The following is a 26,104-nucleotide window of genomic DNA, read 5'->3' on the forward strand; positions in this document are numbered from 1 at the left end:
TTGTCGCCTGGATCGTCCCGCCCCGCTCGCCTCTGTTGAATCGTCCTCCCCAGGGGGAGTGGAATCTGAACACGTAGGTTTTGAATTTCTGTGGTGTGTGTGTGTGTGTGTGTGTGTGTGTGTGTGTGTGTGTGTGTGTGTGTGTGTGTGTGTGTGTGTGTGTGTGTGTGTGTGTGTGTGTGTGTGTGTGTGTGTGTGTGTGTGTGTGTGTGTGTGTGTGTGTGTGTGTGTGTGTGTGTGTGTGTGTGTGTGTGTGTGTGTGTGTGTGTGTGTGTGTGTGTGTGTGTGTGTGTGTGTGTGTGTGTGTGTGTGTCTGTGTTGGGGGGGGGGGGGGGTCTTTAAAATCATACCACCTTCCCCTCTTGTTTAGTGTGTGTGTGTGTGTGTGTGTGTTCACTTGTTGAGCACGAACAGCGATGGGGCAAGGAACGTATCGACATGTTTCTGCTCTCTGTACCCCCCCCAACCCCCCCGCCCTGCCCTAAAATTAAAAGTTAATACATTACAAACCCCTTCATTCTAAAAACCAAACACAAAAGATCTTTTCCACAACAGGAGAATCCCAGGGATTAAGTCACCGGCCGGCTCTCTCTGATGATCACATGTTGCGGTGATGCAAGTGTCTCACAATCTGTTACCCCCTGCAACCCCCCTCCACCGCGCCTCTCTCTCTCTCTCTCTCTCTCTCTCTCTCTCTCTCTCATCTACACTGTAAAGTCGTCGGTGTTAATTTAAGATTTAATTGGAGCTAGCGTTTCACGTAAAGGTCCATGTGGAGTTTGTGGACCCCTGCGGGTCCAGTTGAGTAGAAGGCTTGGTTTGTGTACTGCTGTTGAAGGAGCTGATTGGTCCCTTGGCAGTAGGTGGAGACAGTTGGCGGGCGTCCCGGTGTGGCGTTGCCACCAAAAACCTGGGCGAGCTCAGACTAACTAATGGTGTTTTCTGAGGCCCTGTCCTGCTGACTGACGTCACTTTCTTTCTTTCTTGTCAATCCTTCTTCTAGCACTCTTTGTTATGCTCTCTCTCTCTCTCTCTCTGCTCTCCTTTCATTTCTCCCTCCCTCTGACAACTTGCTTTCTTGATTTTGTTTTCTATGTTTCTTCCCTCTATTTCTCTTCCTCTCCCCCTCGCTCTCTCCTTCACTCTCTTTCCCTCTCTCTCCCCTCTTCCTCCCTCCGTCCCGCTCTCTTGCTGTGTGTGTGTGTGTGTGTGTGTGTGTGTGTGTGTCAGTAGGAATGTCTTTGTTAGTGTGTTGTGTAGGAGCAGGGTGGCTGGCTGACCCTGGGTCGAGGAGAGGAGAGGGGGCCGTTCTGGGAATGCAGTGAGTCAACTGCAGTCAGTGGCAGTGTTGTTTGACTCCGCTCTCTCAGCTGAGGGTGTCCTCATGAGCCCACTTCTAAAAGCAGTTGCCTCCCCCCCCCCCCCCCCCCCCCATCTGAAAATATATTTGTGAGCGGTGTAAACCACTCCTACAACTGGCTTTGTTAGTTTACGTGTCTGTCTGTCTGTTCGTACCAAAAAATGAGCATGGTTGCTATGGTCACCCAGTTCACACAGGTGTGATTTCATTACGTCAGACATTACGTCATACCATCAGTCTATATAAGACCTTACACCACTCAGTTCACACGGGTGTGATTTTTTTGTAATATATATATATATATATATATATATATATATATATATATATATATATTAGGTTGTCAGACGTCGATAGCAAAACTGCGTAAACATCAGGCATTAATCCATATCCTCCTTTCCCAGTCTATATTATTCGAGGCAGAAACCTTGAATCGCCAACTATCGTTTTATTTTCGTAAATTAAAGCCTTACTTAGCTTTGTGTCCCACAAAGCTATTGAAAATAGCAGATCTACAAGTGCTCAAAAGAAGAAAAAGGTCGGTTTCTCTAGATAGGGTAAATTGCCCATCACATGTAGGGTAAGTTACCGATCGGAGTGAATATCGGCTGATATGGCCGATCTCTGATTGGAGCATCTCTAATATATATATATATATATATATATATATATATATATATATATATATATATATATATATAGATGTTCCGATAATCGGCCACCAATATATAATCCGCTCTCCTTTTGGGGGTGTTTTTTTGTAATTTATTTGCACATAATGTGAAATTTGTCCTCTGCATTTACCCATCCTATTAACTATCAGGAGCGGGGGACGCCATTAGTAGGGCACTCTACTTCTTCCCCCCCACCCACTCTTCATCCTTCCTTCTGGTGGAGGGAGGTGGTGCATGGGGGTGGGAGGGGGGATTATTTTTCTTGGACAACAATCAGCCCCTTCACTTCAAGATATTGTATGTAGAGAGAGAGAGAGAGAGAGACCCCGCCCTGCTATTCATTCACCATCACCGTGCTTCAGGCTGCACTCTTCTGTTATAACACAGAGTGAGACGCACACACCCACCCAACCAACCCATCCCACTAATTGAGTGTGGAGACGGGGGGTGGGGGAGGACAGCGGGACAGGGTGTATTAGGTTCATTTATCTTTCGCCGGGAGGCCTGCAGCGGTTACGTAACCTCTCTCCGTTAAGATGATGGACGGGCTTGTAACGGGAAAGAGGCACTTTACTGGACCAATGGGATGCCTACTCTGTCTGGCATGAAGCCCGGCTTTATAGTGGTCTGATCCGATGTATGGCTGCCGGATGGAAGCTGAGTTCTCTGTCTCTGATGTTAATGTTCTCACTTTGGCTCCTTCTTTTTGTATGAAATATGTTTTTTTTTCTTTGTGTGTTTTAGACCCGCTAGTGGTGGGTGCTCTATGGTTGGCACTGCAGTGTCCATCTGTCTATCTGTTGATCTGTCTTCCCACCACTTTGGTACCAAACAACACATCTTGAAAACGTCTGGATTGCCATGGAAACCACGTTATACTTTACTTTACTTTACTTTATTATGGATCCCCATTAGCACTTGCAAAAGCGTGGCTATTCTTCCTGGGGTCCAGTACACAAAACACAACACATCATTCACCACAACATACAACTACAATACACAGACATACAATGGTTCACTTACAAAGGACAAGAGATTCATCTCTGACTCATGACCAAAATAGGGATGCCGGTTTCAAAGTGTCTAATGAACCCTGACTGATTATGGTGATCCATTAGTCTCTCCTGTAGCACCACCGTTAGGCCAACCCGAGCAGCTGCTACTCAAGTCTGTTTCAGATGAAATAGTATGAAAGTGTTATTTGGTAGCACAACAAGGGGATGGGGATTTTCCTTACCTGTCCTGTACTTCTTGTCCTTTTTTTTTGCCTTCCTGTCCTGTGCTTTTCGCATCCACTGCTATTTACAGTGGCCACAGATTAGTTTTTCTGCATGTCGGTGGCGACGGAAAAACGTATACACTCCTCGTACAGCCATGTTTTGGCTACCTCCAAGCTCCAACTAAGTTTGGTACCTCCCAACTGGTGAAAATTGCTGATGTACAAGTTCACACTGACTTCACAGTGCTTTGCGATGCAACACATTGTCATATTCTGTACATAATGTGCAATGTGCATGGTACTATACTTTGCTTCGATGGTTGTTTTCAGAGACATAATCATTATCCGTGTTTACTGTAAACAATAGTCTGTTTTTCCCCAGGCCTGAATGAGTAATAATGTAGCTATGGTACTGCTAGTAGATCATATAACAGTAGGGCCATTGATATTTACCTCCATCTGTCGGTCTAATGCTACACCCATCCATCCGTCTTCATCCACTTAATCCGGAGTCAGGTTGCGGAGGTAACCCCAGACTTCTCCTCCGTTCCCCGGCCACATTACTCCAGAGTATGAGTGTGGGGATCCTGAGGCGTTCCCAGGCCACCGTGGGGAGATAATTCCCCCATCTGGTCCTTGGACTCCTGCCCCGTGGTCTCCTCCCAGCTCGACGGACGTGCCTGGAAAGTGGAAAACCCCCCCCTGAGGAAAGGAAGCCCCAGGACAGGACAGAAGGCATCCTTGCTGGATGGCCAAATTTAACTGTCTTCCTTTCCTTTTGTGTCTCTGCTTTGAGCCTCTCACGGACAGTGGTGGAGTACATTTACTCAAGTACTGCACTTGAGTGCAATTTTGAGGTTTTATTTATTTGTACTTTACTTGAGTATTTCCAATTTCCAATACTTCTACTCCACTACACCTCAGAGACAGATATTGTACTTTTACTCCACTACATTTTGTTTTGGGAAAACTTAGTTACTTTGTTAAATTTAAGCTCTGTGATGCTATGTGAGCTTGTAGATCTGCTATTTTCAAAAGATTTTGATACAACTTGAAATGGGACATCCTGCATAATGAATACTTTGGTAGGTACGTTAAGTACATTTAGAATTATAGATGCCAATACTGTGCTTTTACTCAAGTACCTTTTTAATTATGGACTTGGACAATGTATTTCTACATTGCAGTATAATTTTACTTAGATAAAAAAAAATGTGAGTACTTTTTCCACCACTGCTCACGGATGACTTCTTACCCTGTCCCTCAAGAGGTAGATCAGCCACCCTCCTGAGAGAACTCATCTGGATATATTGTATATCTGTGATCTTGTTCTTTCGGTCATGACCCACATTTCATGTCCATCTACCACCTGTAGATTGAGACTGCTGCCTTCTGGGTCAGCTCTCTTTTCTTCAGAACAGTGCAGTACAGTGAAGACACACACGTTTTTCCATATATTATGTCGTTGCTGTCGGGCAGAAACCTTAATCTCCATATTCTAACCGTTTGTGTGTTTTCCTGAAAATTAACTCCCTACTTGATCTCGCTACAGCGTCACAAAAGTATCAGATCTACCGCTTGAAACCGCAACATGTTTTGAGTTTATACATCTGCTACTTTTGATGCTTTTGTGTGACGCTTTTTAATTTGAATCCTGAAACTGTTTATTTGGACATATCGCATTTTCACCTGAGAGAGACTCTATAGAATATGTTTTCTATTAGTTGCTAATGTGCTGCTTTGGTGCTGATGGCTTTGTTGAGCTAGCCTGACGGGGCCAGACTCGTAGTGGGGATTCACTGACGCTTCCTCCCCGCATAGGAGTCTGGAGTCGGGCCCATTGGCAGCATGAAAAGTGGCCGTTAGTAGTTGCCTTGACAGACGGATCCATCTAGCCAATCAGCGTAACAAAAAGCTGACGTCACCACACAGTGCGCTAGTCTGCTCCTCATACCATGCTAAAAACAAAAAGGTCTGTTATAGTTTCTACTTTATACGTGAGCGAGATATGTTGGATATATGTCAGTCTAATGAGTCTATATCTGAAATAACTGCTGTTCTTATCGTTTCAGTGTAAACTTTTAAACTTGTTGCGTTGAGGGCAGCCATTGTTGTTTTGAAAGTCCTGCAGCATGAATGTTACGTCACCATATACACATGAACTGCTTTTCAGGCTACTTTTCACTGTTGTACAGACAGCCGTTGAAACGCAGTCACTGATTGGCCCCGGTCATTTTCTGATTTCTCCAGCTTCCGCATACTCTCTGCCAATGAGCCCGACTCCAGACTCTTATGCGCGGAGGAATCTTCAGTGAATCCCCGCTATGAGGCTGGCCGAGCCAGGCTATTGTTAAAACAACACACTGTTGTAGTCTTGTATCCCCAGATGATGTGCAATTCCTAAACGGGCCTGTAAGTGTTGGGAGGAGGCGAGGCGGAGGGAGTATTATTGTTGTGATTTAGAGTAGGCTGCAGGGGATAATCTGAGGCCCCATGCCAGCGTGTGGCGCCTCGCCACCCAATGTGGCATAACTTACATTCTCCCCCTCACAAGAGAGCAGTTAACACACACACATACACACGTACATATACACATGCATGCCCACGCATGCACACAGTGTTCTTCTAGACGGGCAACGCAAACTCATCTCATTTACACACAAAGTACTTAAACACATTTGTGAAAATTGCACTTCTAAATGCTCAATGTAACTATTTTCCCTGTTCTTTGCATGACGCCGTATAAATGGGGGCGGCCATAGCTGAATGGATAATGAGCCCGCCTAGGACTCCGAAGGTCCCAGGTATGATTCCGGCTCTCGGCAACATGCCGAAGTGTCCCTCACTTAACGCATTTTGGGCGGGAACGCCTTTTGGTGTTGGCATTATGTTATGCTTTAGCTATTGAAAAATAGCAGATCTACAAGATCATAGGTCTGCTATTTTTGAAAAATCGAAGAACGACTGACATAGAAACATAGCTTTTTCAGAAAACTGTCAAAACAGACATTTTTAGAATCTGATCTCAGGTCAAAATGGGTTAAGCGCTAAGTGCTCCCCCTCCGTGACCACGCTCCTCTGTGGGCAGCACTCAGCAGGGTGAAGCTAACTGAAGTTCCCCCCCCCCTGGGATATGATAGGTGTATCCCAAAAATATAAAGTATACAATAGACTGAATCAACGACACAAAACTAATCGATTTTAAACACAGAACCTCACTCTGTCTCAGGGAGGAGTGTGGACAGTTCAGAAGAAACCTGCCTACTAGTCATTTCAAGCAAGATTTCATAGATTTTATTAAAAAAAAATATTGATGCACGAACAATGGCTTCTATTTCAGAATGCTAACTTTGCTGTTTGCATTTGCAAGTAGAGAAAGGCTGTAGTTTCTATTCGCTCGGTTGGTAACCCCATCAATGATGTCATTGGTAGGGCTGTCACGATTAAAAATGTAAGTTGATGATTAATTGTCCTGCAAATAATTGTGATAACGATTTTTATTTTTTTATTGTTAAAAAAAAAACTAAAACAAACACCACATGACATACATAACAACATTTTATATTGTAATGTTACTATTTGTATTTGTTCGTGACATGTTGTAAGCTTGTAGATCAACTATTTCTGCTATTTTTGAAAAATGTATGGGAATCTTTCCACATGGAAATTATTGACGATTATGCAAATATAATTGAATTGTGATTATCTCAAAATAATTTGCGATTATGTGATAATTGTGATCTGACCTAGTCATTGGTAGGCACTGGGCAGGTATCTGAACTGTCTATAACCCCACCTCGGAGACGCAGAGGGAAATGGTGCCATTAAGCGTTTCCAGGCTGTGTTCCTCTGCAGTCATCCCCGCATTCCTCAGCCCCAATCACAGCTGATGCTTGCGTCACGCAGGCAGCCCACTTTACCTCCAGTCACATTCAGCCCCACGTTGGGCCCTGACAGCAGCCATGCCAGAACGGAGACAGAACAGTAAATTATTTAAGGAGGACTGCACTTAAAATGCACAGGCATAAGCCTCTGGACGGGGGAGAGAGAGAGGCAGCCTTGAAACCGTGTGAGCTCTTACTTTGGCGCCGGACACCATTGGGCTAATCTTCTCTATTGTACGCAATGTCTGCAAGCAACGTCTATCAAAGCTTTTATTGTTGGGATTTTGACTTCTCACTGTAATCTCCCATTGACGTCTACACAAATTGAGTGTCACACAAAAGTAGTGAAAATGGATAGATCGTGAGGCGTTATGTGCTTGTAGATCGGCTATTTTCACTTTAAATACCCATTGGTTAAGTTAAAGTTCTCTATCTTCTGGCAGTAATCCTTGCTATACAGTGTGTTTGTTCAGTAACGGGGGTCTCCACATCTCTCATTTTATTAAACTGAAAATACATATAATACTAACTAATTAGGAATTAATATGTACCCTTTTATCAGCTTCACTTTTATAGTGTTAACTTCCAGTTCCAAATTAAATCTATTATAGCCAATTTAATTACATAGTTTTCAGGAGTTACAATGTTCGCTTGTAAATATTGGAAGTTAGTTACAAATTTTGGTCCCTTAAAGGTATATTCAGTGATTTCACTTAATTCAAACATCACTTAAGTTCCTTTTTTGTTTTATTGTGATAATCCTCCCTACTATAGAGTGTGCTGACCATATAAGGAGTTCCTCCATGCCCCCAGTTAACCCCTGGGGTTAACTGGGGTCTCTTTTGGCTAGGTGGCCCAGCCTTCATCCAATCAGGATAGAGAGGGGCCTTCCGCCAATCACGATCGAGCGGGGGCGGGCCTTGGTGTGCCTGTTGCGTCACTCGTGTGTCCCCCCCACTGAAGTGCGTGCATGTGCACATTTTGTTACCGGGGCAGACTGGGTTTTTTTTCCAAATCACTGAATGCTCCTTTAACAAGATGTGTGTATTTAAAATGTTTTTTTCTGTTTTTTTAAATAACAAGATCTGCAAGCTCATAATGCACTCATGTGAGGCATTGTTTTCGTAGACCTGGTTGCTCTGTTTTGCTTCACAAAATCAAGTCACACACTTGAGTGTGACTTGACATTCTGGAGGAACCAGTGCCATCATGGTTAAAAGAGGTGCTCACAGTGTGCATGTTTTTATAGGCCGTGGTGCGGCTAGCTATCGCTGTAAGGGCAGCGGTGGTGTTCCTTGGGATGAAAGCGTGTCAATGACGGGGTCAGAGTTCACTAAATGCTACTTAAAGCAGACCCTTCAAACAAGACCCCTGCTATTAACATCCCCCATCCACACACCCACACACCATTAGAATCTATCCTCTTAACCGCCGTTAGCTAGCACCTCGAGTAAAGGTGCTTACATATGACCAGTGTAAATGGCGTGCCGAGTCAGCAATTTTCCCCATGTAACGTTAAGTACAACTTCATTTGCATATAGCCACTCAGTATAACGTCCATGCCAAGTCATCGTTTCCCTGTGTAATGTTAAATGCAAGCTTGTTTGCCCTCTATAACACTGACACCAGCGCTGCAAAAACAGACAGATCTACAAGCTCTCAGTCTCAACGCGTTGCAAACAAAGCTGCAGAGACGGTCGCATCTGCGGTTCTCAACGCGTTTGTTTTTGCACGTTATCCATAACAGACAGATCTACAAGCTCTCAACGCATTGCAAATGGCGCTGCAGAGACAGGCGCATCTGCGGGTTCTCAACGCGTCACGTTAGTGGCGCGTTGAGAGCTTGTACTCGGAACCCCCCCCTCGCCCGGGAAAAAAATTGAGAAATATTTTGCTAGCTTAACTTGCTCTCGATTCTATTATATCGCTAAAAGCTCCAAAGCGTTCATATTTTGAACGAGAGGCGGATGAGAAGTCAGAAATGAAGCGCTTAGTATAGCCATCAGATCAAAACCACTGAGAGTGCCCTGGATTAGCAGATACGAGGCATTATTTCTGCCGCGCAACAGCTAAGCGAACGGGACGCTAATATGAATGAAGAGCGAAGCGTACGGTGCCCTTAGAGTCTCACTCAAAAATAAAAAAGGAAAAAATTCAGGATATTATTCTCTCGCCTGATATCATTGAGGATTCGCTAGGATGTATACACACGTCCTATGCATCCGTTGATTGGATTCCCTATGACGTGTGGACACGTCGGATGGACGGAACCTGTTAATGAACACTATGGTTCCTTTGATTTCAGGGTCATTTGCTCCTGTATGTATTTTTACAGGCCGGTGGAGTTCCGCCGGCACCTTCGCCTCTGTCCTCTCCTTCCCCCACAACGGCGTCCTTTCACTTCTATTTGGAGTAGGCCCCACGGGCACAAGCACGCCTCACAGAGTGTGTGTGTGTGTGTGTGTGTGTGTGTGTGTGTGTGTGTGTGTGTGTGTGTGTGTGTGTGTGTGTGTGTGTGTGTGTGTGTGTGTGTGTGTGTGTGTGTGTGTGTGTGTGTGTGTGTGTGTGTGTGTGTGTGTGTGTGTGTGTGTGTGTGTGTGTGTGTGTGTGTGTGTGTGTGTGTGTGTGTGTGTGTGTGTGTGTGTGTGTGTGTGCGCGCGCGTGCGCAGATGTGAACTTAACCAACCATTACTATTCGTATGTAGACGACCTTTTGGGGTGGCTACCGTGGCTTAGCAAGCGAATGTGATTTAACCTTTTAAACCCTATATACTTACAGTAGTACTAGTTGACCAGGTACAAGGCTGCTATGATATCACGATCATGACATTTTATGATGGTTAATTATCATACAATTGCGATTCATTACTTGCTATAGTATAGAGCCATGTGCCCTCTCTTCCTTCATTACCGCTACACCATTTTATTTTTCCTGGTGAAAATAGCCAATCTACAAGCTCACAGCGCATGCAACGTGTTCACCGCAACCCCAGAATAGCGTCGCTAGGGTTCATGTGGTTAATTTAACACACTATGAAGTGGATAGAGGAAGGATGTTTGTTTTTGTGTTATAAGCCATTTAGACTTAGGTTACCGGCTTGAAAGGTAATGTTAAAATAAGGGGTTCCCGGTCTAAAAGGACCACCTTTTAACTCACAGTATACAAATGGAACCAAGTTGCAGACTTACAGACTGACTTGTGTAGGTAAAAGGTTTGGGAACCCCTGTCGCCATAGCCTGTCCTGCACCATAGACACACTGGGCCGGGCTGCACCATAGACACACTGGGCCGGGCGTTCTGCACCATAGACACACTGGGCCGGGCGTCCTGCACCATAGACACACTGGGCCGGTTCAGTGAAATTACTTGTAGTTGGCTTGTTTATTTATAAGCCGGCTGGACCAGCTTATGAATAAACAATATTTCTCAGTGAATGAAGTGACAAGAATAAGTCGACTTGCGGTTAAAACAATTCCTAAATGAATAACGCAGCATGTTGGAAAGTCTAACCTTTGCCTTGCTGCCGTGAACCCAATGGACGCTAAACAAGCACACTCGCTGTAGACGCATACACACACGCATATGGAACACACTCTGTTTGCTTGCTGTTTGGGGTCAAAGTAAATGTTTCAGCAGTGGTTCTCAAATATGTCAAGGTCAAGGACCCCAAATATTAAGGCTGTACGATATTTGAAAAGCATGCAATATTCGATAACGTTGTTTAATACCTCTAACCTAACGATAGGTTAGAGGTAACGATGAGTACCCCCAACATTATGCAGTATATAGTTTTAATGTCCTTTTGCTTCAGGTTAAGTTTAGCAAACTAAAGATCCCCTAGTTTTATGAGGGCCTACTGGAAGTACTTGATATAAACAGAAAACGGTCAGTTGAGAGGGGGCGGGGAGGAGCAGCTGTGCTCAACTTGATTTATACTTCGATCTCCACGAGTCCACTCCACGGTGCTTTGCAAATGTGATTTGCTCATTCGGCAAGTAGACATGATAATAGACATGATATGACATTTTTACCTTGCATGATGATACCTCGATGAAGGTACATTTTCGATATATCTTGCAGCCTTACCAAATTTGTATTTGGACGTGGAACACGCCACCTCCGCAAGGCCCCCCCTGGACCCCACGCTGAGAAGCAGCGTATTAGAATAATGCTGATGACCTGATTATCCATGAAGGGACTGTATGAGTCTAGACGGCTTAAGCTAAAGTACTGCAGTGGGCCCCTTGGCTGCTTGCCAGAGGTATGGACAGTTAAACATCCCTTCTACGTGTATATGTGTACAGGCTGTTGGGGACGTGCACAAACTGCACATACAGAGTATAGTACAGTAGTTAGTAGTCGTTCTCAAACCCCCCCCCCCCCCCCGTGCGGACCCCCCACCAGAAAATGTTTTGTGCCAGGGAGGGAACCCCAGAAGAGAAGATTTGTGTTAAAAGTTTTTTTTTTAAAAACATTTTCCAAAACGGTTTCGATATTTTTCTAAACATAAACAAAAATGGCAGACGTACAAGCTCGCAGCTCGGCACAAAATGACGTGCTGTGAGCTTGTATAGCTGCTGTTTTTTAAGTGGTTAAAATGATTGTGATGCATGCTACTAGTTTTGCTGGGGAACCCCCCCAAGGACCCCACTTTGAGAACCCCTAGGGTGTCAGAGACATGCACATAGAGTACAGTGCAGTTACACACAAGATTTGATTATGATAATGTCTCTAGAATGATGACACTGTGTGTGTGTGTGTGTGTGTGTGTGTGTGTGTGTGTGTGTGTGTGTGTGTGTGTGTGTGTGTGTGTGTGTGTGTGTGTGTGTGTGTGTGTGTGTGTGTGTGTGTGTGTGTGTGTGTGTGTGTGTGTGTGTGTGTGTGTGTGTGTGTGTGTGTGTGTGTGTGTGTGTGTGTGTGTGTGTGTGTGTGTGTGTGTGTGTGTGTGTCCTCCTCGACAGTGCGTCTTGCATGGAATGTAGTGTGGGATGTGACAGGGAGGTCGTAGCGTGGGATGTGACAGGGAGGTCGCAGCGGGCCACTTGCCGTGGCGTCTTAAAGGCCAACGGGACATTTCTGTGAAGTCGACCACATTGTTGTCAAGAGTACTGCGGGCAGCCAATCACGAGCCTAGAAGTTCGCGAGCTGACAGATTAGGTCGGTGTTTCTCAAACAATCTTCAATTGTTTTTTCCGCCCACATTTATCTACCTAAACCCGATACTTTGTAAACTTGACCTTTGGCTCTGTACTTGGTCTGCTCTCTTTTTCCTCGTACGGCCAATCTGCAAGCTCCCAATGCGTCATAGACGCGTTGCGAGCACCAGCATAGGGATGCTAGGGTGTGGTTAATCTAAAAATAAAAAAGTCACTATCACACACACATTTGGCGGCCCCCTTGCATTTCTCCAAGGACCCCCTGTTGAAGACCCCTGATTTAGGTGTAGTTATGCCTGCTTTTTTTTGGAGTCTCGCACCAAAAATCTACAAGCTTGCCTATTTTTACGGCTTTAGCGCTATGGTTAAAAATGGCCAAGGCATAAAAATGGCATTCATACAATCGAAGTCCTAAAAACATTGATGTCCTCACAAGTATAATACAAAGAAGACGTGGGTGTGTGTGGCATGCAGCTGGTTAACGGGGCCTCCGTGAGCCAATCGTGCGTCCGTCCGCTCGGCTGACTGACCTACTGAAGCCGAATGACCGGAAACTCTTCCTCTTGCCTTCTATAAACGGCTCCATCTCCTCCTGGCCGTTTGTCCCGTCAGCCCGCTAACCGCTTCACACCGCTGACCGTGGCTGACACGTAACATGTAATCAACTAGACATAATGCATCTGACACACTTGTGTCAGATGCATGTCAGGTGTGTGTGTGTGTGTGTGTGTGTGTGTGTGTGTGTGTGTGTGTGTGTGTGTGTGTGTGTGTGTGTGTGTGTGTGTGTGTGTGTGTGTGTGTGTGTGTGTGTGTGTGTGTGTGTGTGTGTGTGTGTGTGTGTGTGTGTGTGTGTGTGTGTGTGTGTGTGTGTGTGTGTGTGTGTGTGTGTGTGTGTGTGTGTGTGTGTGTGTGTGTGTGTGTGTGTGTGTGTGTGTGTGTGTGCATTACTATACTTGTGAGGGATTTAATGTCCCCACAGGTATAGTAGAATTTGAGAAACAGCCTTTTGTTTGGGCTTTTATCCCTTTTTCACCTGTATTGGGTCGGCAGTGGATCAGGGGTAGAGTGGCCAGTAGAACGGCCGGGTGGCAACCATTACCATTTATTAGGGTTGTGCCGATACTGGTATCGGGTACTCGAGCCGATACAACCCTAAAGTACTCGTACTCGGTATCGGAAACAGGCCAGATACTTTGAGACGAGTACTAAAACATTAAATTGACACTGGCTGAACGATCAATGCAACGGGAGCAAGTCTGACCCAAGCAGCAAAATGAGCAAAGCGCCCAAAACAGCTGCTCTACAAGCATAAATGACAACTGACAAGTGACAAGTGTAGAACGGAGATCCATCGGCATCTATGTTTATATTCGGTGGGCGACACTATCGGATGAATAAATTAATAGTTTTGTCCTTTCTACTCGTAGCAGGAGCACATTCAAAGTATTTATTTAATTTATATCAGACCACCAGGTAAAAACGCCATGAAGTGTAGATTTGTGTATATTCAGCGAGCAGCATTTTTAGATTAATAAATGAGCATTAATTAACCTACGTTGTGACGTCCTCTCCACTCGTCTCAACGCATGCATGTCATGTATGTCATTAAAATGTATTTCCATCAGAGTTCCAACAATGTAATCCATGACTGTGTAGGGAATCTTCTTGTAGTTATAAGCACCAAGTCCTTAAAATCCATATCAAGATATAAAAGCCGAAGTTTATTTTGCCGTAAAAAAACTTGTTATGTTATAGTTGCGTGCTGGTGCTGTGCACCAAAGATATAAGTAGGCCTAGAATGGCCATTGTCGGCTTCCGTGTTGGAGTTAAAAATTGGTATTCATAAAATTGCGGTCCTTAAAAGGATTATGTCCTCACAAGTATAGTAATACAAGCACGTGTGTGCGCAAGCCATTACATCACAGGTCAGTGAATAGGTTTGTGCCTGTCCTCCCAGATGGCTTTGAAAACCTCTAAAGGCAGTGTCCTTGGGGACATCTTGGTGTTTAGATGGGTCAGGCAGTTATTATCAACATTCCAATGAAGTGTCCACATAACCTCCAGTTATTGCATGTTTAGTGTTTCTGCACTGAGCTGGTGATCCAACCCTGATCTCTGACTGGGCAGACCAGCCAGGCAACAATAGACTCCTGAGTCATGGTCTTTCTTTGGGCAGAGTCAAGTAAACGTCAGCTAAACGGACAGCAGAGTATTGGTACAACCGAAGGGCTTTCTTGGGAGAAATAATCATGTAATGTAATGTAATTTGCATCTGAGGGGGAAGGCTTAAGACATTGCTACATTTTGTACAAGGGGTTTCTCAGCTTGCTCTTCTACCTCACATTACTCTCTTTAATGAATGTTCTCATCACTGGTCTGGTTTGGGGATGTTAATCGGCGTTAAGAAATGATTTGAAAATTATGCGGTTCTGTCATTAAGCAGTTTTCTGTGAATGTAATGCTGTCTGCGCGTGTGGCAGAGGAACGCACATTTAGGCCAAAGGTGGGCTGTTGTGGTGGTCAGCTGTATTATGGACCCAGTGGTGGTCAGCTGTATTATGGACCCAGGCATTGGTGTTCCCTTCCCCTGGCGTTGCATGACACAACGTCAAAGAGTCTTTTAGCCTTTCCCACGGACACACATTGTGTGTCAATGTGTGTGTGTTAATCTAACACACAAATAAGCTACTTCCTCCCAGTGATGGATTCTGATCGCCCTCAGTGAAGGAATGACCGTACTAATGCTGCATGATTGAATATTGTCCCAAATGGGAGGTTTAATGCAAATAAAACAGGGGGTCCTTAATAATTAAAAAGGTAGAGAAACAGAGAGAAGGGCTGCCATACTCCAGCTGCGTGAAGCACAACAAGTGTGGGAACGAGCACAAAGTCAAATCCTCAGTGTTCATTTAAGGGTCCAGTTGGATCCATTTATCACACCCACCCACACACATACACATACCAGCAGCCGGGTAGTTCCGCAGTGAACTGAACTGAACAATTCAGTCCAGCTGCTGTGGCTTAACTAGGCAACCCAAACAGGAACACGTGAATAAGGAGCTTCCTTATTGGCTAACCCGCTCGACTGGACTGGAAACATTTCATTTTATGTCCTTTTTTGTTTTTTCTTTTGGAGCCTTAGCGACCAATGCAGCTCCAAATTCACAGCACTCTTTCTTTTACCGTTTTAAACTAGTTTGATATGGTTTTATTTGCTATTATTAGCAAAACATACTTAAACTAATAATTAAGCTGGGTAAATTCAGAGGACAAATTTCGTGTTGAGTTCCAAATTTGTATTTTTTTCTTTTCTGTCCCCCCCCACCCCCTAGAATATTGTGATATTTTGTTTCTGTAAAGTGACTTTGAGTGACCAATGTACTGTTACCCAGCCCGGGTTGTTGACACATTTTGAATGGTCATACTTTAGGTGGCTGCCATGAATGGACAACTTTGGCAGTCCCAGTCAGAATGAGCTAGCCTTTATTTGGTGGCGGAATTTTTAATTTGCCACCCACCCTGCTTATTATAGCGGTCTATTGAACAAACTGTAGGCCAAATAAGGTTAATTAGAGCGATGTCAGAATGAATTTAGTCTGGTTAAGGGGTAAGGAGGGAAGACATTATTGTGGGTGGCTGTATGGGAGTATAGTGCATGCCACCAGTCCTTGATGACAGAGGTTTAAAGTTGCATGGTGCGATCGTTTCTTGCAACTCACAAGGGTTGGGATCCGGATCCGGGACCCAGCATTGACGAATCGGAAGCGTTTCCGGAGTGGAACCGGGTTTTTATCACACTGTCAGAGCTGATATTTGTATTTGGACTTCACATCTGCTAGGGGTTACAATACTGGTGGTTGTCAAGCTTTTTCATTTCAAGGACCACCATAACTCTGAGAGTGTACAAAAGGGTTGGAATTTGTAAATGTTTACACACTCAGCGTTACAGACTTGTAAGGGTCCATTGGTAACCCCCTGTATAGGACCATTTAACGATTCCTATAGGCCCGGGGTTTTCAACTGATTTTGACCCAGGGACCACTTCTGACTAAGAGCAACCTGGGGACCACCACTATTGCATCTCGCGGGACAGTCCCGAAATAGCACTGCATGTGATAGCATAAGCACAAAAGACACTCAGAGGGCAGGTGTGTGTCAGTGTGTGTCTGTATTCAGCTGTGATGCTCGTTAGGCATCAAGGCAATTATGTTTCTGCACTGCACTGTCAAATAGTCCTACATCTGGCTTTTGTTCAAGCTGTTGTTAATAACTATAGGCTACATTTTGTTGTTAACTGCAATACCTCCGCAGACCACCAGTTGAAAACCCATAGGGGTTCATTTGGTTCCATTTAGTTAAGGGAACCATTAAGGAACCGGACTTCACGTCTGCTATACAATTGCAATACAGCTGGTCCTCAAATATATGAAATCAATATTGCTCTATAGACTGTATTGTGTGTGTGTGTGTGTGTGTGTGTGTGTGTGTGTGTGTGTGTGTGTGTGTGTGTGTGTGTGTGTGTGTGTGTGTGTGTGTGTGTGTGTGTGTGTGTGTGTGTGTGTGTGTGTGTGTGTGTGTGTGTGTGTGTGTGTGTGTGTGTGTGTGTGTGTGTCCATCCTTCATCTCTCAAGGTTATTATCACTGTGTGTGTGATGTATGGATTTTCTCCCCGGGGTTGATCATTTGCACGCTCTCCTGCTGTCTCTCTCTCTCTCTCTCTCTCTGTCTGTCTCTCTCTCTGTGTCTCTGTCTCTCTCTCTCCCTCTGGTCATGCTCAGCTGGCCAGGCCATCTGCGTGAAGGCAAACAGAGAACAAGAGGAAGGGAGGGAGGATGAGGAGGAGGGTCTTGTAGGAGAAAGGAAGGAAGAAAGAAAGGCAAGGAGGGAGGAGGAGTGGGGGAACCGTGGTGGGGGTGAAAGAAATGAGGTTTTTTTTTTGGGGTGGGTGGGGAATGGGGATGGGGGGACGTATGCATGATGAGTAAGAGATGAGCGATGGGGGAGAGAGAGGATTGGGAGGCCAGCCAGGAAGCTTACAGCATAAAGATGATGTCTATCTTCCTTGTGTGTGTGTGCGTGCGTGACCGCATGTGCGTGTAGTTTCCCTGGTCCTCACAAGAGAAATGATTGTTTTATTGTTGACAAAATATTTACCGCGTTAGCGTTATGAGCTTGTAGATCTGCAATTTTTTCGGCTCTTACAGTAAAAATCACACCCGTGTGAAGTAAGTGGTGCAACTCCGTGTGGGGGTCCCCGGGGGGGGGGGGGGGGGGGGGGGGGGGGCGCGGGGCGAGCCGCCCCGCGTCCGAAATGGTTGAGAAATGACAGTTACCGTGTGCGTCCCTCTACTGTACTGTACTGTACTGGCACACCCGAAATCACCATATATACAGTTAATATGTGCGTGTGTTTGTGTGTGTGTGTGTTAGGTTGCGCACAGGTGGTGAAAAACAACCATGCTGTTTTCGTGCTCAGACGCACCCACCCACCCACCCAGACACACTTAAGGAAGTGGTAAAAAAGAGAGAATGCCATTCATAAAATCGGCGCCCTAAAATGTTAATATCCTCACAATCATCAGTCATTCAAACCTGTGGGTGTATTCAACCGGTGGATGTGTGCCCACGCAGACTTCATTTTCTCTGTCTGTCTCTCTCCATCTGTCTCTCTCTCCTGGGTTTCATCTCAGCTGTTCAACCAAGTCCTGTTCTTCTCTGTGTTTGTAAACTCTGCCGGGTCCAATTTCATTCTCTGTCCCTCATTATGCTCACTGGATTTGTATTAATGGCCTCCGGCTACAGCTGTGGCCAGAGGGCATTACGTTTTCAGCTTCTGTCTGTCTGTCCCCACACCCGTTGAAGCGGTATCTCAAGATTTCCGCGAGGGCATTATCATCTTCCATTTATTTGTGCCGACATCAACTTGGACTCGAGGGTGAACCACGGTCACTGTGACCTTTCAACTATTGAGTGATTCTCATCGTCTGACACCTCAAAACTGTTACTTTTCAGGATTCAAATTCAAAAGTACAGTAGCAGATCTACAAGCTCAAAGTGCGTTTCAAAAATATGCGGAGATAAATATTTTTTTGCCCGACGACAACGATATGCATCAGGCCGATCAATGTGTCGATGTGTCAGGACTGTTTTCCCTTTTCCTAATTATCATGGTGAAAAGAGCAAGACTCAGCATTATGTGCTGGTGGCGGCTACAGAGCAATTCATGCGTCTCCCATGAGACAGGAATGACAACCTACGTATACACACACCCACCCACTCCAACAGTGGTTCTCGCTGCGAGCTTGTACGTCTGCTATTTTTTGAACATTTTTGAAAAACTTTAAAGTGTTATTTCAATATTGAATCAATTCGAATTTCTCAACACAAGACTTCTCTTCTGGGAGGGTCCCTGGCACCAAAAACTATTTTCAGAGGGAGGTACGCGGCCAAATACATATCAATTTGGGGGACGTTGGCACGAAAAGGTTTAAGAACTACTGATTTAGAAGGCATTTGTAGAATCGGCCTCAGGTGGGTTAAGGTACAATAAAGGTAATAAAAATGTGGGTTTGGACAAGTCACACAGACTCGGATAGGGATAGGCTGCATTACAGATGGTTGTACTTTTGTGTACCGTCACTGTATGGATCCCTATTATTTTTTTTAAGATTTGTTTTTGGCTTTTCTGCCTTTATTGATAGTTTCAGTGAAGATAGACAGGAAAGAGGGAGAGAGAGAAGGGGAGAGACATGCAGCAAAGGTCGTCATGAGCGGGACTCGAACACGCGACACGCTGTGAGGCCAGAGCCTATGTGGCATGCGCCTGGACCACTAGGCCAGCGTGCGCCCCGTGTGTGGGTCCCAAATGTCTGTCCCCTAGTCCTCACTAGAGTTCAGCGGGTCTCCAGGTTTGTGGTCCAGCCTCTGTCTCTCCTCGGCAGCTCATGTTGTTCATCTTAACAACATCCAGAAGCCTTTTTTCTACACTGCGTCTGTGCGTCAGTCCTTTTTGGGGCACAAACGTGAGAATCAGAATGTGACTTAGTTTTTATTCTCATCCATGCATACCTCACTGAAGGATTGAATCTGACTGAAAGGTTAGTTACGTGTCGTAACTTGGTTTCAGAAAGCTGTGTGTGTAGTGCTAAAGCTCCTTGCCTCTCTGGAGTGCACTAGCCCAGAAAAAGCGTGTATTTCTCGTTGGCGGGCCGGAAGCCATTTTTTGTTTTTTTAAAACCTATGTTTATTGATTTTTCTTTACAACATAGTATTTTCAAAGCAATTATTCACATATATTTCCCCCCCCCCACAACCCCATGGCAGCACAAATGCTAAACAAAATCTTCGAAGAAACATCAGGAAATGTCCATAAATACAAAACAAATAATAAAATAAAATAAAAAACTAAAAACACATTACATACAGTTAAACAAACAAATGCACAATGTCCCATCACAGTTCCTTACCCCCACCCTACAGCTGACTACTCCAATTAACCACTATACATCCAAAGCCGCTTCAATATCACCTCGCTTAATGAAGTCCAAGAACTTCTCCCATATCTTATAGAATACAGCAGGTTTCTTCCTAATTACATACGTTAGTTTCTCTCTCATGTGCCAAACTGGTCGTTAAATTCCTCGGCCAAAAGCCAATCGTAGGTGCATTGACATTCTTCCAAAATAGCGCAATTGAGCGTCTGGCCTGTAACAGGCAAAGGTCGCCGGAAGCCATTTCGGTGGAAAAGGCAAAACTCTAACCATATTGCAAAACATTATAGCTCCTATGTGATACCGTTTCACACATTGCTCTCCTCCTGGAACCGGGCCCTTACGGCTCCATGTTTTTTGTACACTTTGAGTCAGAGTTACAGACCTGTAAGGGTCCATTTGCAACCCCCTTGGAATCGTTAAGGAATCGGACCGTTAAGAGATTAATTGTTAGCAACCGGAATCGTTTTCTTGATCTCATGACGTCAATTCTCCCTTCTCTATTCTCGTTCACACGTACTACTAACCAGGGGCATGAAGTTAAAAAGAATCTTTCTCTGTATCTGATCTGTCCTGTGATTCCATAACTGCGGAATACACTGCCATGACAACTGAAAATGGCCCCCCGCGGGATCAATATACAATATGTAGATGCTCCATCTCTCTCTTCCTTCCACCGCATGTCATCACCACTGACTCCCACTAACTTGTGTTTGAGTTGGTGACTTCATTCTGTCCTAACTAACACCGTGACTCACTTTCCCCCTAGGGGGGGACGTACCAATTTGTTGCCTCGGCCATAAAGTCACGACGCACAATATTCCCTTTGTCCCCCTTCCTGCCTGCCCCCCCTCGAAGCATCTCATGACCCAGTTTGAACGGTCCCACTCGTCTGGAGAATGTCAGTCTTCTCAACGAAACTCCTTGGAAGTGTGTCATGACACACCAGTGTATATATGTATGTGTGTGTGTGTGATCATTCATCGTACTCGGCCATCGGGCATGAAACATTGTATCTCTGTGTTTCAACTTCGTATGTTTGTTGTTTAATGCCTTACTTTGTCATCATACAAGAGTGACACGTGAAAGTAGTGAAAATGGCCAATTTACAAGCACGTTGTGAGCTTGTAAATTGGCTATTTTCACTATTTCTGATCAATTTCGTTCCGTTATCCTCCAGAAAGTAAAGGATTTAGACATGCAGTTTGATATCGTCTCTGGTTGGTTCCATTTGTCGGGTGTCCAACATTTTACGTTACTTTTCGAATTCCAAAGCATAAAAAGTAGCTGATCTACAAGTTCAATTTGAGCTTGTAGATCTGCTACGTATGACGCTTTTGTGTGACGCTGTAGGCTGTAGTTAGCCTGGCTTGGCCAGCCTCATAGCGGGGATTCACTGAAGATTCTTCCCCGCATATGCGGGGAGGAAACATCAGTGAACCCTCGCTATGAGTTTGGCCGTGCCAGGCTAGGCTGTAGTAGGATCAAGTAGGGCATTAACTTAAGATAAAACACAAAAAGTGAAAAACTAATATAGAGATAAGGTTTCCACCCCACAGTGAGTGACGTTATGTTGTGTTCTGGCCTCCTGTACTGTACTGTATGTCCTCCAGGGCTGTTGCAGTAGCTCTATATTTTCCTGGACAGTAGTACGGTACGGTACATCCTGTTCCCTATCCTGTTCCCTACCCCTATGCCCCATATCTCCCCCTGCAAAACCTCATGTTTGCAAATGATCTCAGCTTCATAACAAACAAATCGTCCGCCTGCCTTTCGGGCAAAAAGCTTGTATCTCCATATTTAATTTGTATATATATTTTTTTCTCCATAACAGAAGAATGCCCTAGTTCATGCTCATTCGCATGCATGTTTGCCTCGCGCAAAAGTAGTGGACGAAGCTTGTAAATCTGCTATTTATCTTTCTTTCTTTTATATAATAATGGCATGCCCGAAATAGGAAGGCCAGGTTGAAAGATGTTAACTGTGTCTGTGGGTTTTATAAATAAACGAATGAAAAGTACTTACAAGAGTTTGTGATTAATAACTTACACTGGATCCATTGGAACGCAGTTTTTATTTATTTTTTATTTTTTACTGGAAAGTAATGGCTTTGGACATACCAGGTTTCCTTGTTTGTGTGTGTGAGACTGTGTGTGTGTGTGTGTGCGTGTGCGTGTGTGCGTGTGCGCGTGCGTGCGTGCAGCAGATAGGTGTAAGCCATGACATTTATCTGATCCTGCATAGCCACGTCTGCCGACCCGCTGCTCTCCTGTCTGGTCTTGTTCTGTGATTTGACTGACTGACTGTTCCGCTAAATTCCCTGCCGTCTCTCTCGTCTCCCATGGATCAAAGTTGTCGGTTGCCACTCACCATGGCTGATTTCAGTCGCGTTTAAATAAGATTAAAGAGTATTGGAATGGGCCAAACTTTGTTGTTGTTTTTTTGCCTGACTCCATGCTCTTGTCTCTCCTGCAGATCATCGTGTGTCCTCCGGTGAGCCTGTTAGCCGTGCGTTCCCAGCAGCCCAGCGAGCGTCCAGTCGCCCAGTCAACCCGCTCCGCAGAGACGGACGGCACGCCACCGCTATCCTCCAGGCCACATGAAGCCGGACGGAGTCGCCACGGCCGCAATGGAGCCAATGGAGGTGATGGAGACCATCTAAAACCATGTTGTTTTAAACCCCTGGTTCTGAAATATTTTTTATGTCACGGACCCTAATGTATTTGACCGCCTGTTCCGTTACAGACACAGGTCTGTAACTCTGAGAGTGTACAAAATACAAATGGAACCAAATTTGGTTCCATTTGTACACTCTCATAGTTAGACCTGTAAGGGTCCATTTGGTTCCATTTGTACACTCAAGACTTACAGACTTGTGAGGGTTCATTTGGTTCCATTTGTACACACGGTTACAGACCTGTAAGGGTCCATTTGGTTCCATTTGTACACTCAGACTTACAGACTTGTAAGGGTCCATTTGGTTCCATTTGTACACTCTCAAAGTTATGGGGGTCCTTGAAATTAAAAAAGTTTGAGAACCCTGGCACTACATTTCATGCTTATTCTGCATATTCCGATTTCACTCTTTAAGTTCCTTTGGATAAGAGCGTCTGCTAAATGCCTACATTGTCATTGTAAACTGCAGGTGTTAGACTCCAACGCAGCCAACGAGGTGGGAGGCGGTCCTGATCAGCAGGAGGGGCATGGCCAGGGCGAGGGGGAGGTGTCCGCGGCCCAGGTGGCGGAACCTCCGCAGCAAGCGCCGCCGGCCTCCGAGGCCATCAAGAACCCCAAGGCGGACCCCAAGGCCAAGACGGCGGCCGGCAAGACCGGCGCTGGTGCCAAAACCAAGCCCGCTGCCGGCCCCGGCGCGGCCAAGCCTGGCTCGCGGCCCAACACGGGCCCAGGCCGCCTGGCAAACGGCGTGTCCAAGCCCCAGACCAACGGAGTGGCCAAGAAGACCACCGGCGCCGCTGACAAAAAGAGCGCCCCCCTTACCACCGCCACTGCTGCCGCCAGGAAGCCGCCAAGCTCGGCTCCGCCTTCCAGGACAGCTGGCACCGCCCCCAAGGGCGCAGAGAAGAAGCCTGCCGGGCTCAGCCGGCCCGCTACCGCCCCGACCACCAACGGTGCCGTCAAGACGGCGGCCAAGAAAACGGTGCCTGCACCTGCTAACGCCACCAAAGCTAGCGCCACCACAGCAGCGCCTAAAAAGCCTGCCGGTAAGCCTGGGAAATGACACACATTTTAGTATATATCGTTGCTGTTGGGCACAAACCTTGATCATACTAACGATGTCATACAAAAGCATTAAAAGTAGCAGATCTACAAGCTCGAAACGTCATATAGTAGGAAGAAGGGTAGGATATGTTATATCGTAGATGTGTTACTGTCGGGCAGAAACCTCATATCCATATTCTATCTTTGTGTATTTTCGTAAGTTAACGCCCTACTTGATCATACTACAGTGTCACACACAAGCATCAAAAGTAGCAGATCTACAACCTTGCAATGCGGTGCGAAACAACGTGTTTTTAGCTTGTACATCTGCTACCTTTGAATTTGAATATATATATATATATATATATATATGTATATATATATATAATAATTAACCAACATGAACACTAGCATCACGATTCCGGACGCCCACGTCAGGTGAACATTCTTAGCGAAAAATAAATCTGCTATTTTCCCTATTCGATGTACAATACAATATATACGGATTTAATGGTTAAAGGAACACACATTGTGCACTGTACAAACTTAGTATAAAATGTGGTGGATAAATAATCCTTATTATAAATGTTGAGTCGTACATAATACACCCGGCCATAGCTCACGAGTTAGAATCAGAATAAGAGTCAACTTTATTGTCACCTCACAGGTTTTCAGGCGTAAAGAAGTGGCAAAATATTTTTTTCGTTTGTAGTTTTAAGGAAAAAGGTGTGGAGAATGGAAATGGACCCATAAAGGGTCCATTTGGTTCCATTTGTACACTCTCAGAACCATGAAAATAAAAAACCATTGGTCTCAAACCTGGCGTGTCTAACGTGCCAGTGACATAGTAAGAGCACGAGGTAAAAAAAAGAAAGGTTAGACATGCTAGACTGACTGTGCCGCAGCTATGTGTGCGCACTGCGTACTGCGTGTACGTTTGCCCTACATCCCCAGGACATGTGAAGGAACCGTGTCATGATTCATGCATTCATGTATGAGAGAGCGTCGTATACTGTATAGAATGGCTGTTCTTTCTTTGTTCACAGCACTCACCTTTTTTTTCCCGCACCCCCTTGCCCTTCCTTTCCCCTCTCCTCTCTCCTCTCCTCAGCTCCTAGGCCTGTCCCTACAGCTCCCACCAAGCCCAGTACCACCGCCTCAACCAAGCCCCCCGCTTCCAAGACCACAAGGTGGGTCTGACATTGGTGTTAGTAGGGCTCCGAGCCCCTCGCTAGCTTGCGTACAACACACTTACACCCGTGCTACATGCAAATGGAAATACAAACTTTATGACAGATGAGCAATTGTGCAGGATTTGTGAGGGGCGGGTAACTCGACCACAGGTTCAGGAAGGTCTCTATTTAAGAGAAAACACCCCTGTAAGAGATAGTGAGAGAGAGACCCCCCCCCCCCCAGGGCCCCAGAGGCAGAAGTAGGCCAGCTTCACATCCAAAGTCAACACAGACCCTGGGAGCAATTCTTCCTGGGAGGTTTGCTGGGAGTTTACGCAGTCAAATCCTCAGCATTTGAGCTTTAATTCAATCCCTAACTTATTTTAATAACTACAATTGAATCTGTGTTGGAGAGTATGTTAATGCAATAGAACTAGTGCAAGGTCTCTGTCGGTCTATGTCCAAAACTGTTACAGGATTCAAATTCAAAAGTAGCAGAACCGCAAGCTAAAAATGCCGGCCGACAAGCGACGCGTTTTGAGCTTGTAGATCTGTTGCTTTTGATGCGTGATGTGATGCTGGAGTATGATCAAGTGGGGGCGTTAATTTAATTACATCCTGGTGTATGGTAGGACACCTACTGATTGACAGTAGTACTGCCTGGAGCTCATATCAGACTCCGAAAGATAGAGAGAGCGCTGTATTGCCCAAAAGTGCATTGATGATAGTCTCCCTTGACAACATCAGGTAGTCTTCCAGGCATACTCCATTACGCATACTCGAGCGAGCGTGCGTGCGTGCGTGCGTGCGAGTGCGTGAAAGAATTGTGCCTTGATGGAGCCATAAATCTCTCCTCTTCTTAATCTCTTTAATTAGATTTAGGCCCTTTCCCTTCCTGCTGCCATGCATTCATTCATGGTTGGTATCAGATGAGCAGCACAGGCGCACTGCACACACACACACACACACACACACACACACACACACACACACCCTGAATGAGTCAGTCTTGGTTGAGTGCACCACACACAGCCAACTGACACACACGCTCACTCATAGCCCACACACACACACACACACACTGGATGTTCCACTTATCAGACAAGTAGAATTGCAAAGCAAATTCAGACTCTCTCCCAAAGCGACAGCCATCTAATTACACTATAAAATCGACGGTGTTAATTTAGCTAGGAGTCCTATACACGGGTCCATTTGGTTGCATCTGGAACCATTATACTGAATTACCATTTGAGATGGAAATTAAATTACTGTGTGGCCATGTTAAAGACAGGAGTTGTTACAGAGTTGTCGCGTTGCTTTAACACTCTGTAGACCTACACTATATACACAGTACTCTGTAGACCTACACTATATACACAGTACTCTGTAGACCTACACTATATACACAGTACTCTGTAGACCTACACT

General features: G+C 45.3%; 1 protein-coding gene across 3 annotated transcripts in view; it reads left to right on the forward strand.

Moving 5' to 3' along the window:
* The window catches only part of prr36b (proline rich 36b), a 60,552-nt gene that overhangs the window by 10,715 nt on the left and 23,733 nt on the right, over nucleotides 1-26,104 (forward strand). For all 3 annotated transcript variants that reach the window (XM_079521574.1, XM_079521575.1, XM_079521576.1), the window contains exons 2-4: nucleotides 22,260-22,428; nucleotides 22,930-23,506; nucleotides 24,616-24,694. In XM_079521574.1, the coding sequence (XP_079377700.1) occupies nucleotides 22,384-22,428; nucleotides 22,930-23,506; nucleotides 24,616-24,694 (701 nt within the window). In that variant the 5' untranslated portion in view covers nucleotides 22,260-22,383. The remainder of the gene's footprint in view (nucleotides 1-22,259; nucleotides 22,429-22,929; nucleotides 23,507-24,615; nucleotides 24,695-26,104) is intronic.

This window comes from Electrona antarctica (genome assembly GCF_951216825.1).
Source record: "Electrona antarctica genome assembly, chromosome: 14".
Lineage (NCBI taxonomy): Eukaryota > Metazoa > Chordata > Actinopteri > Myctophiformes > Myctophidae > Electrona > Electrona antarctica.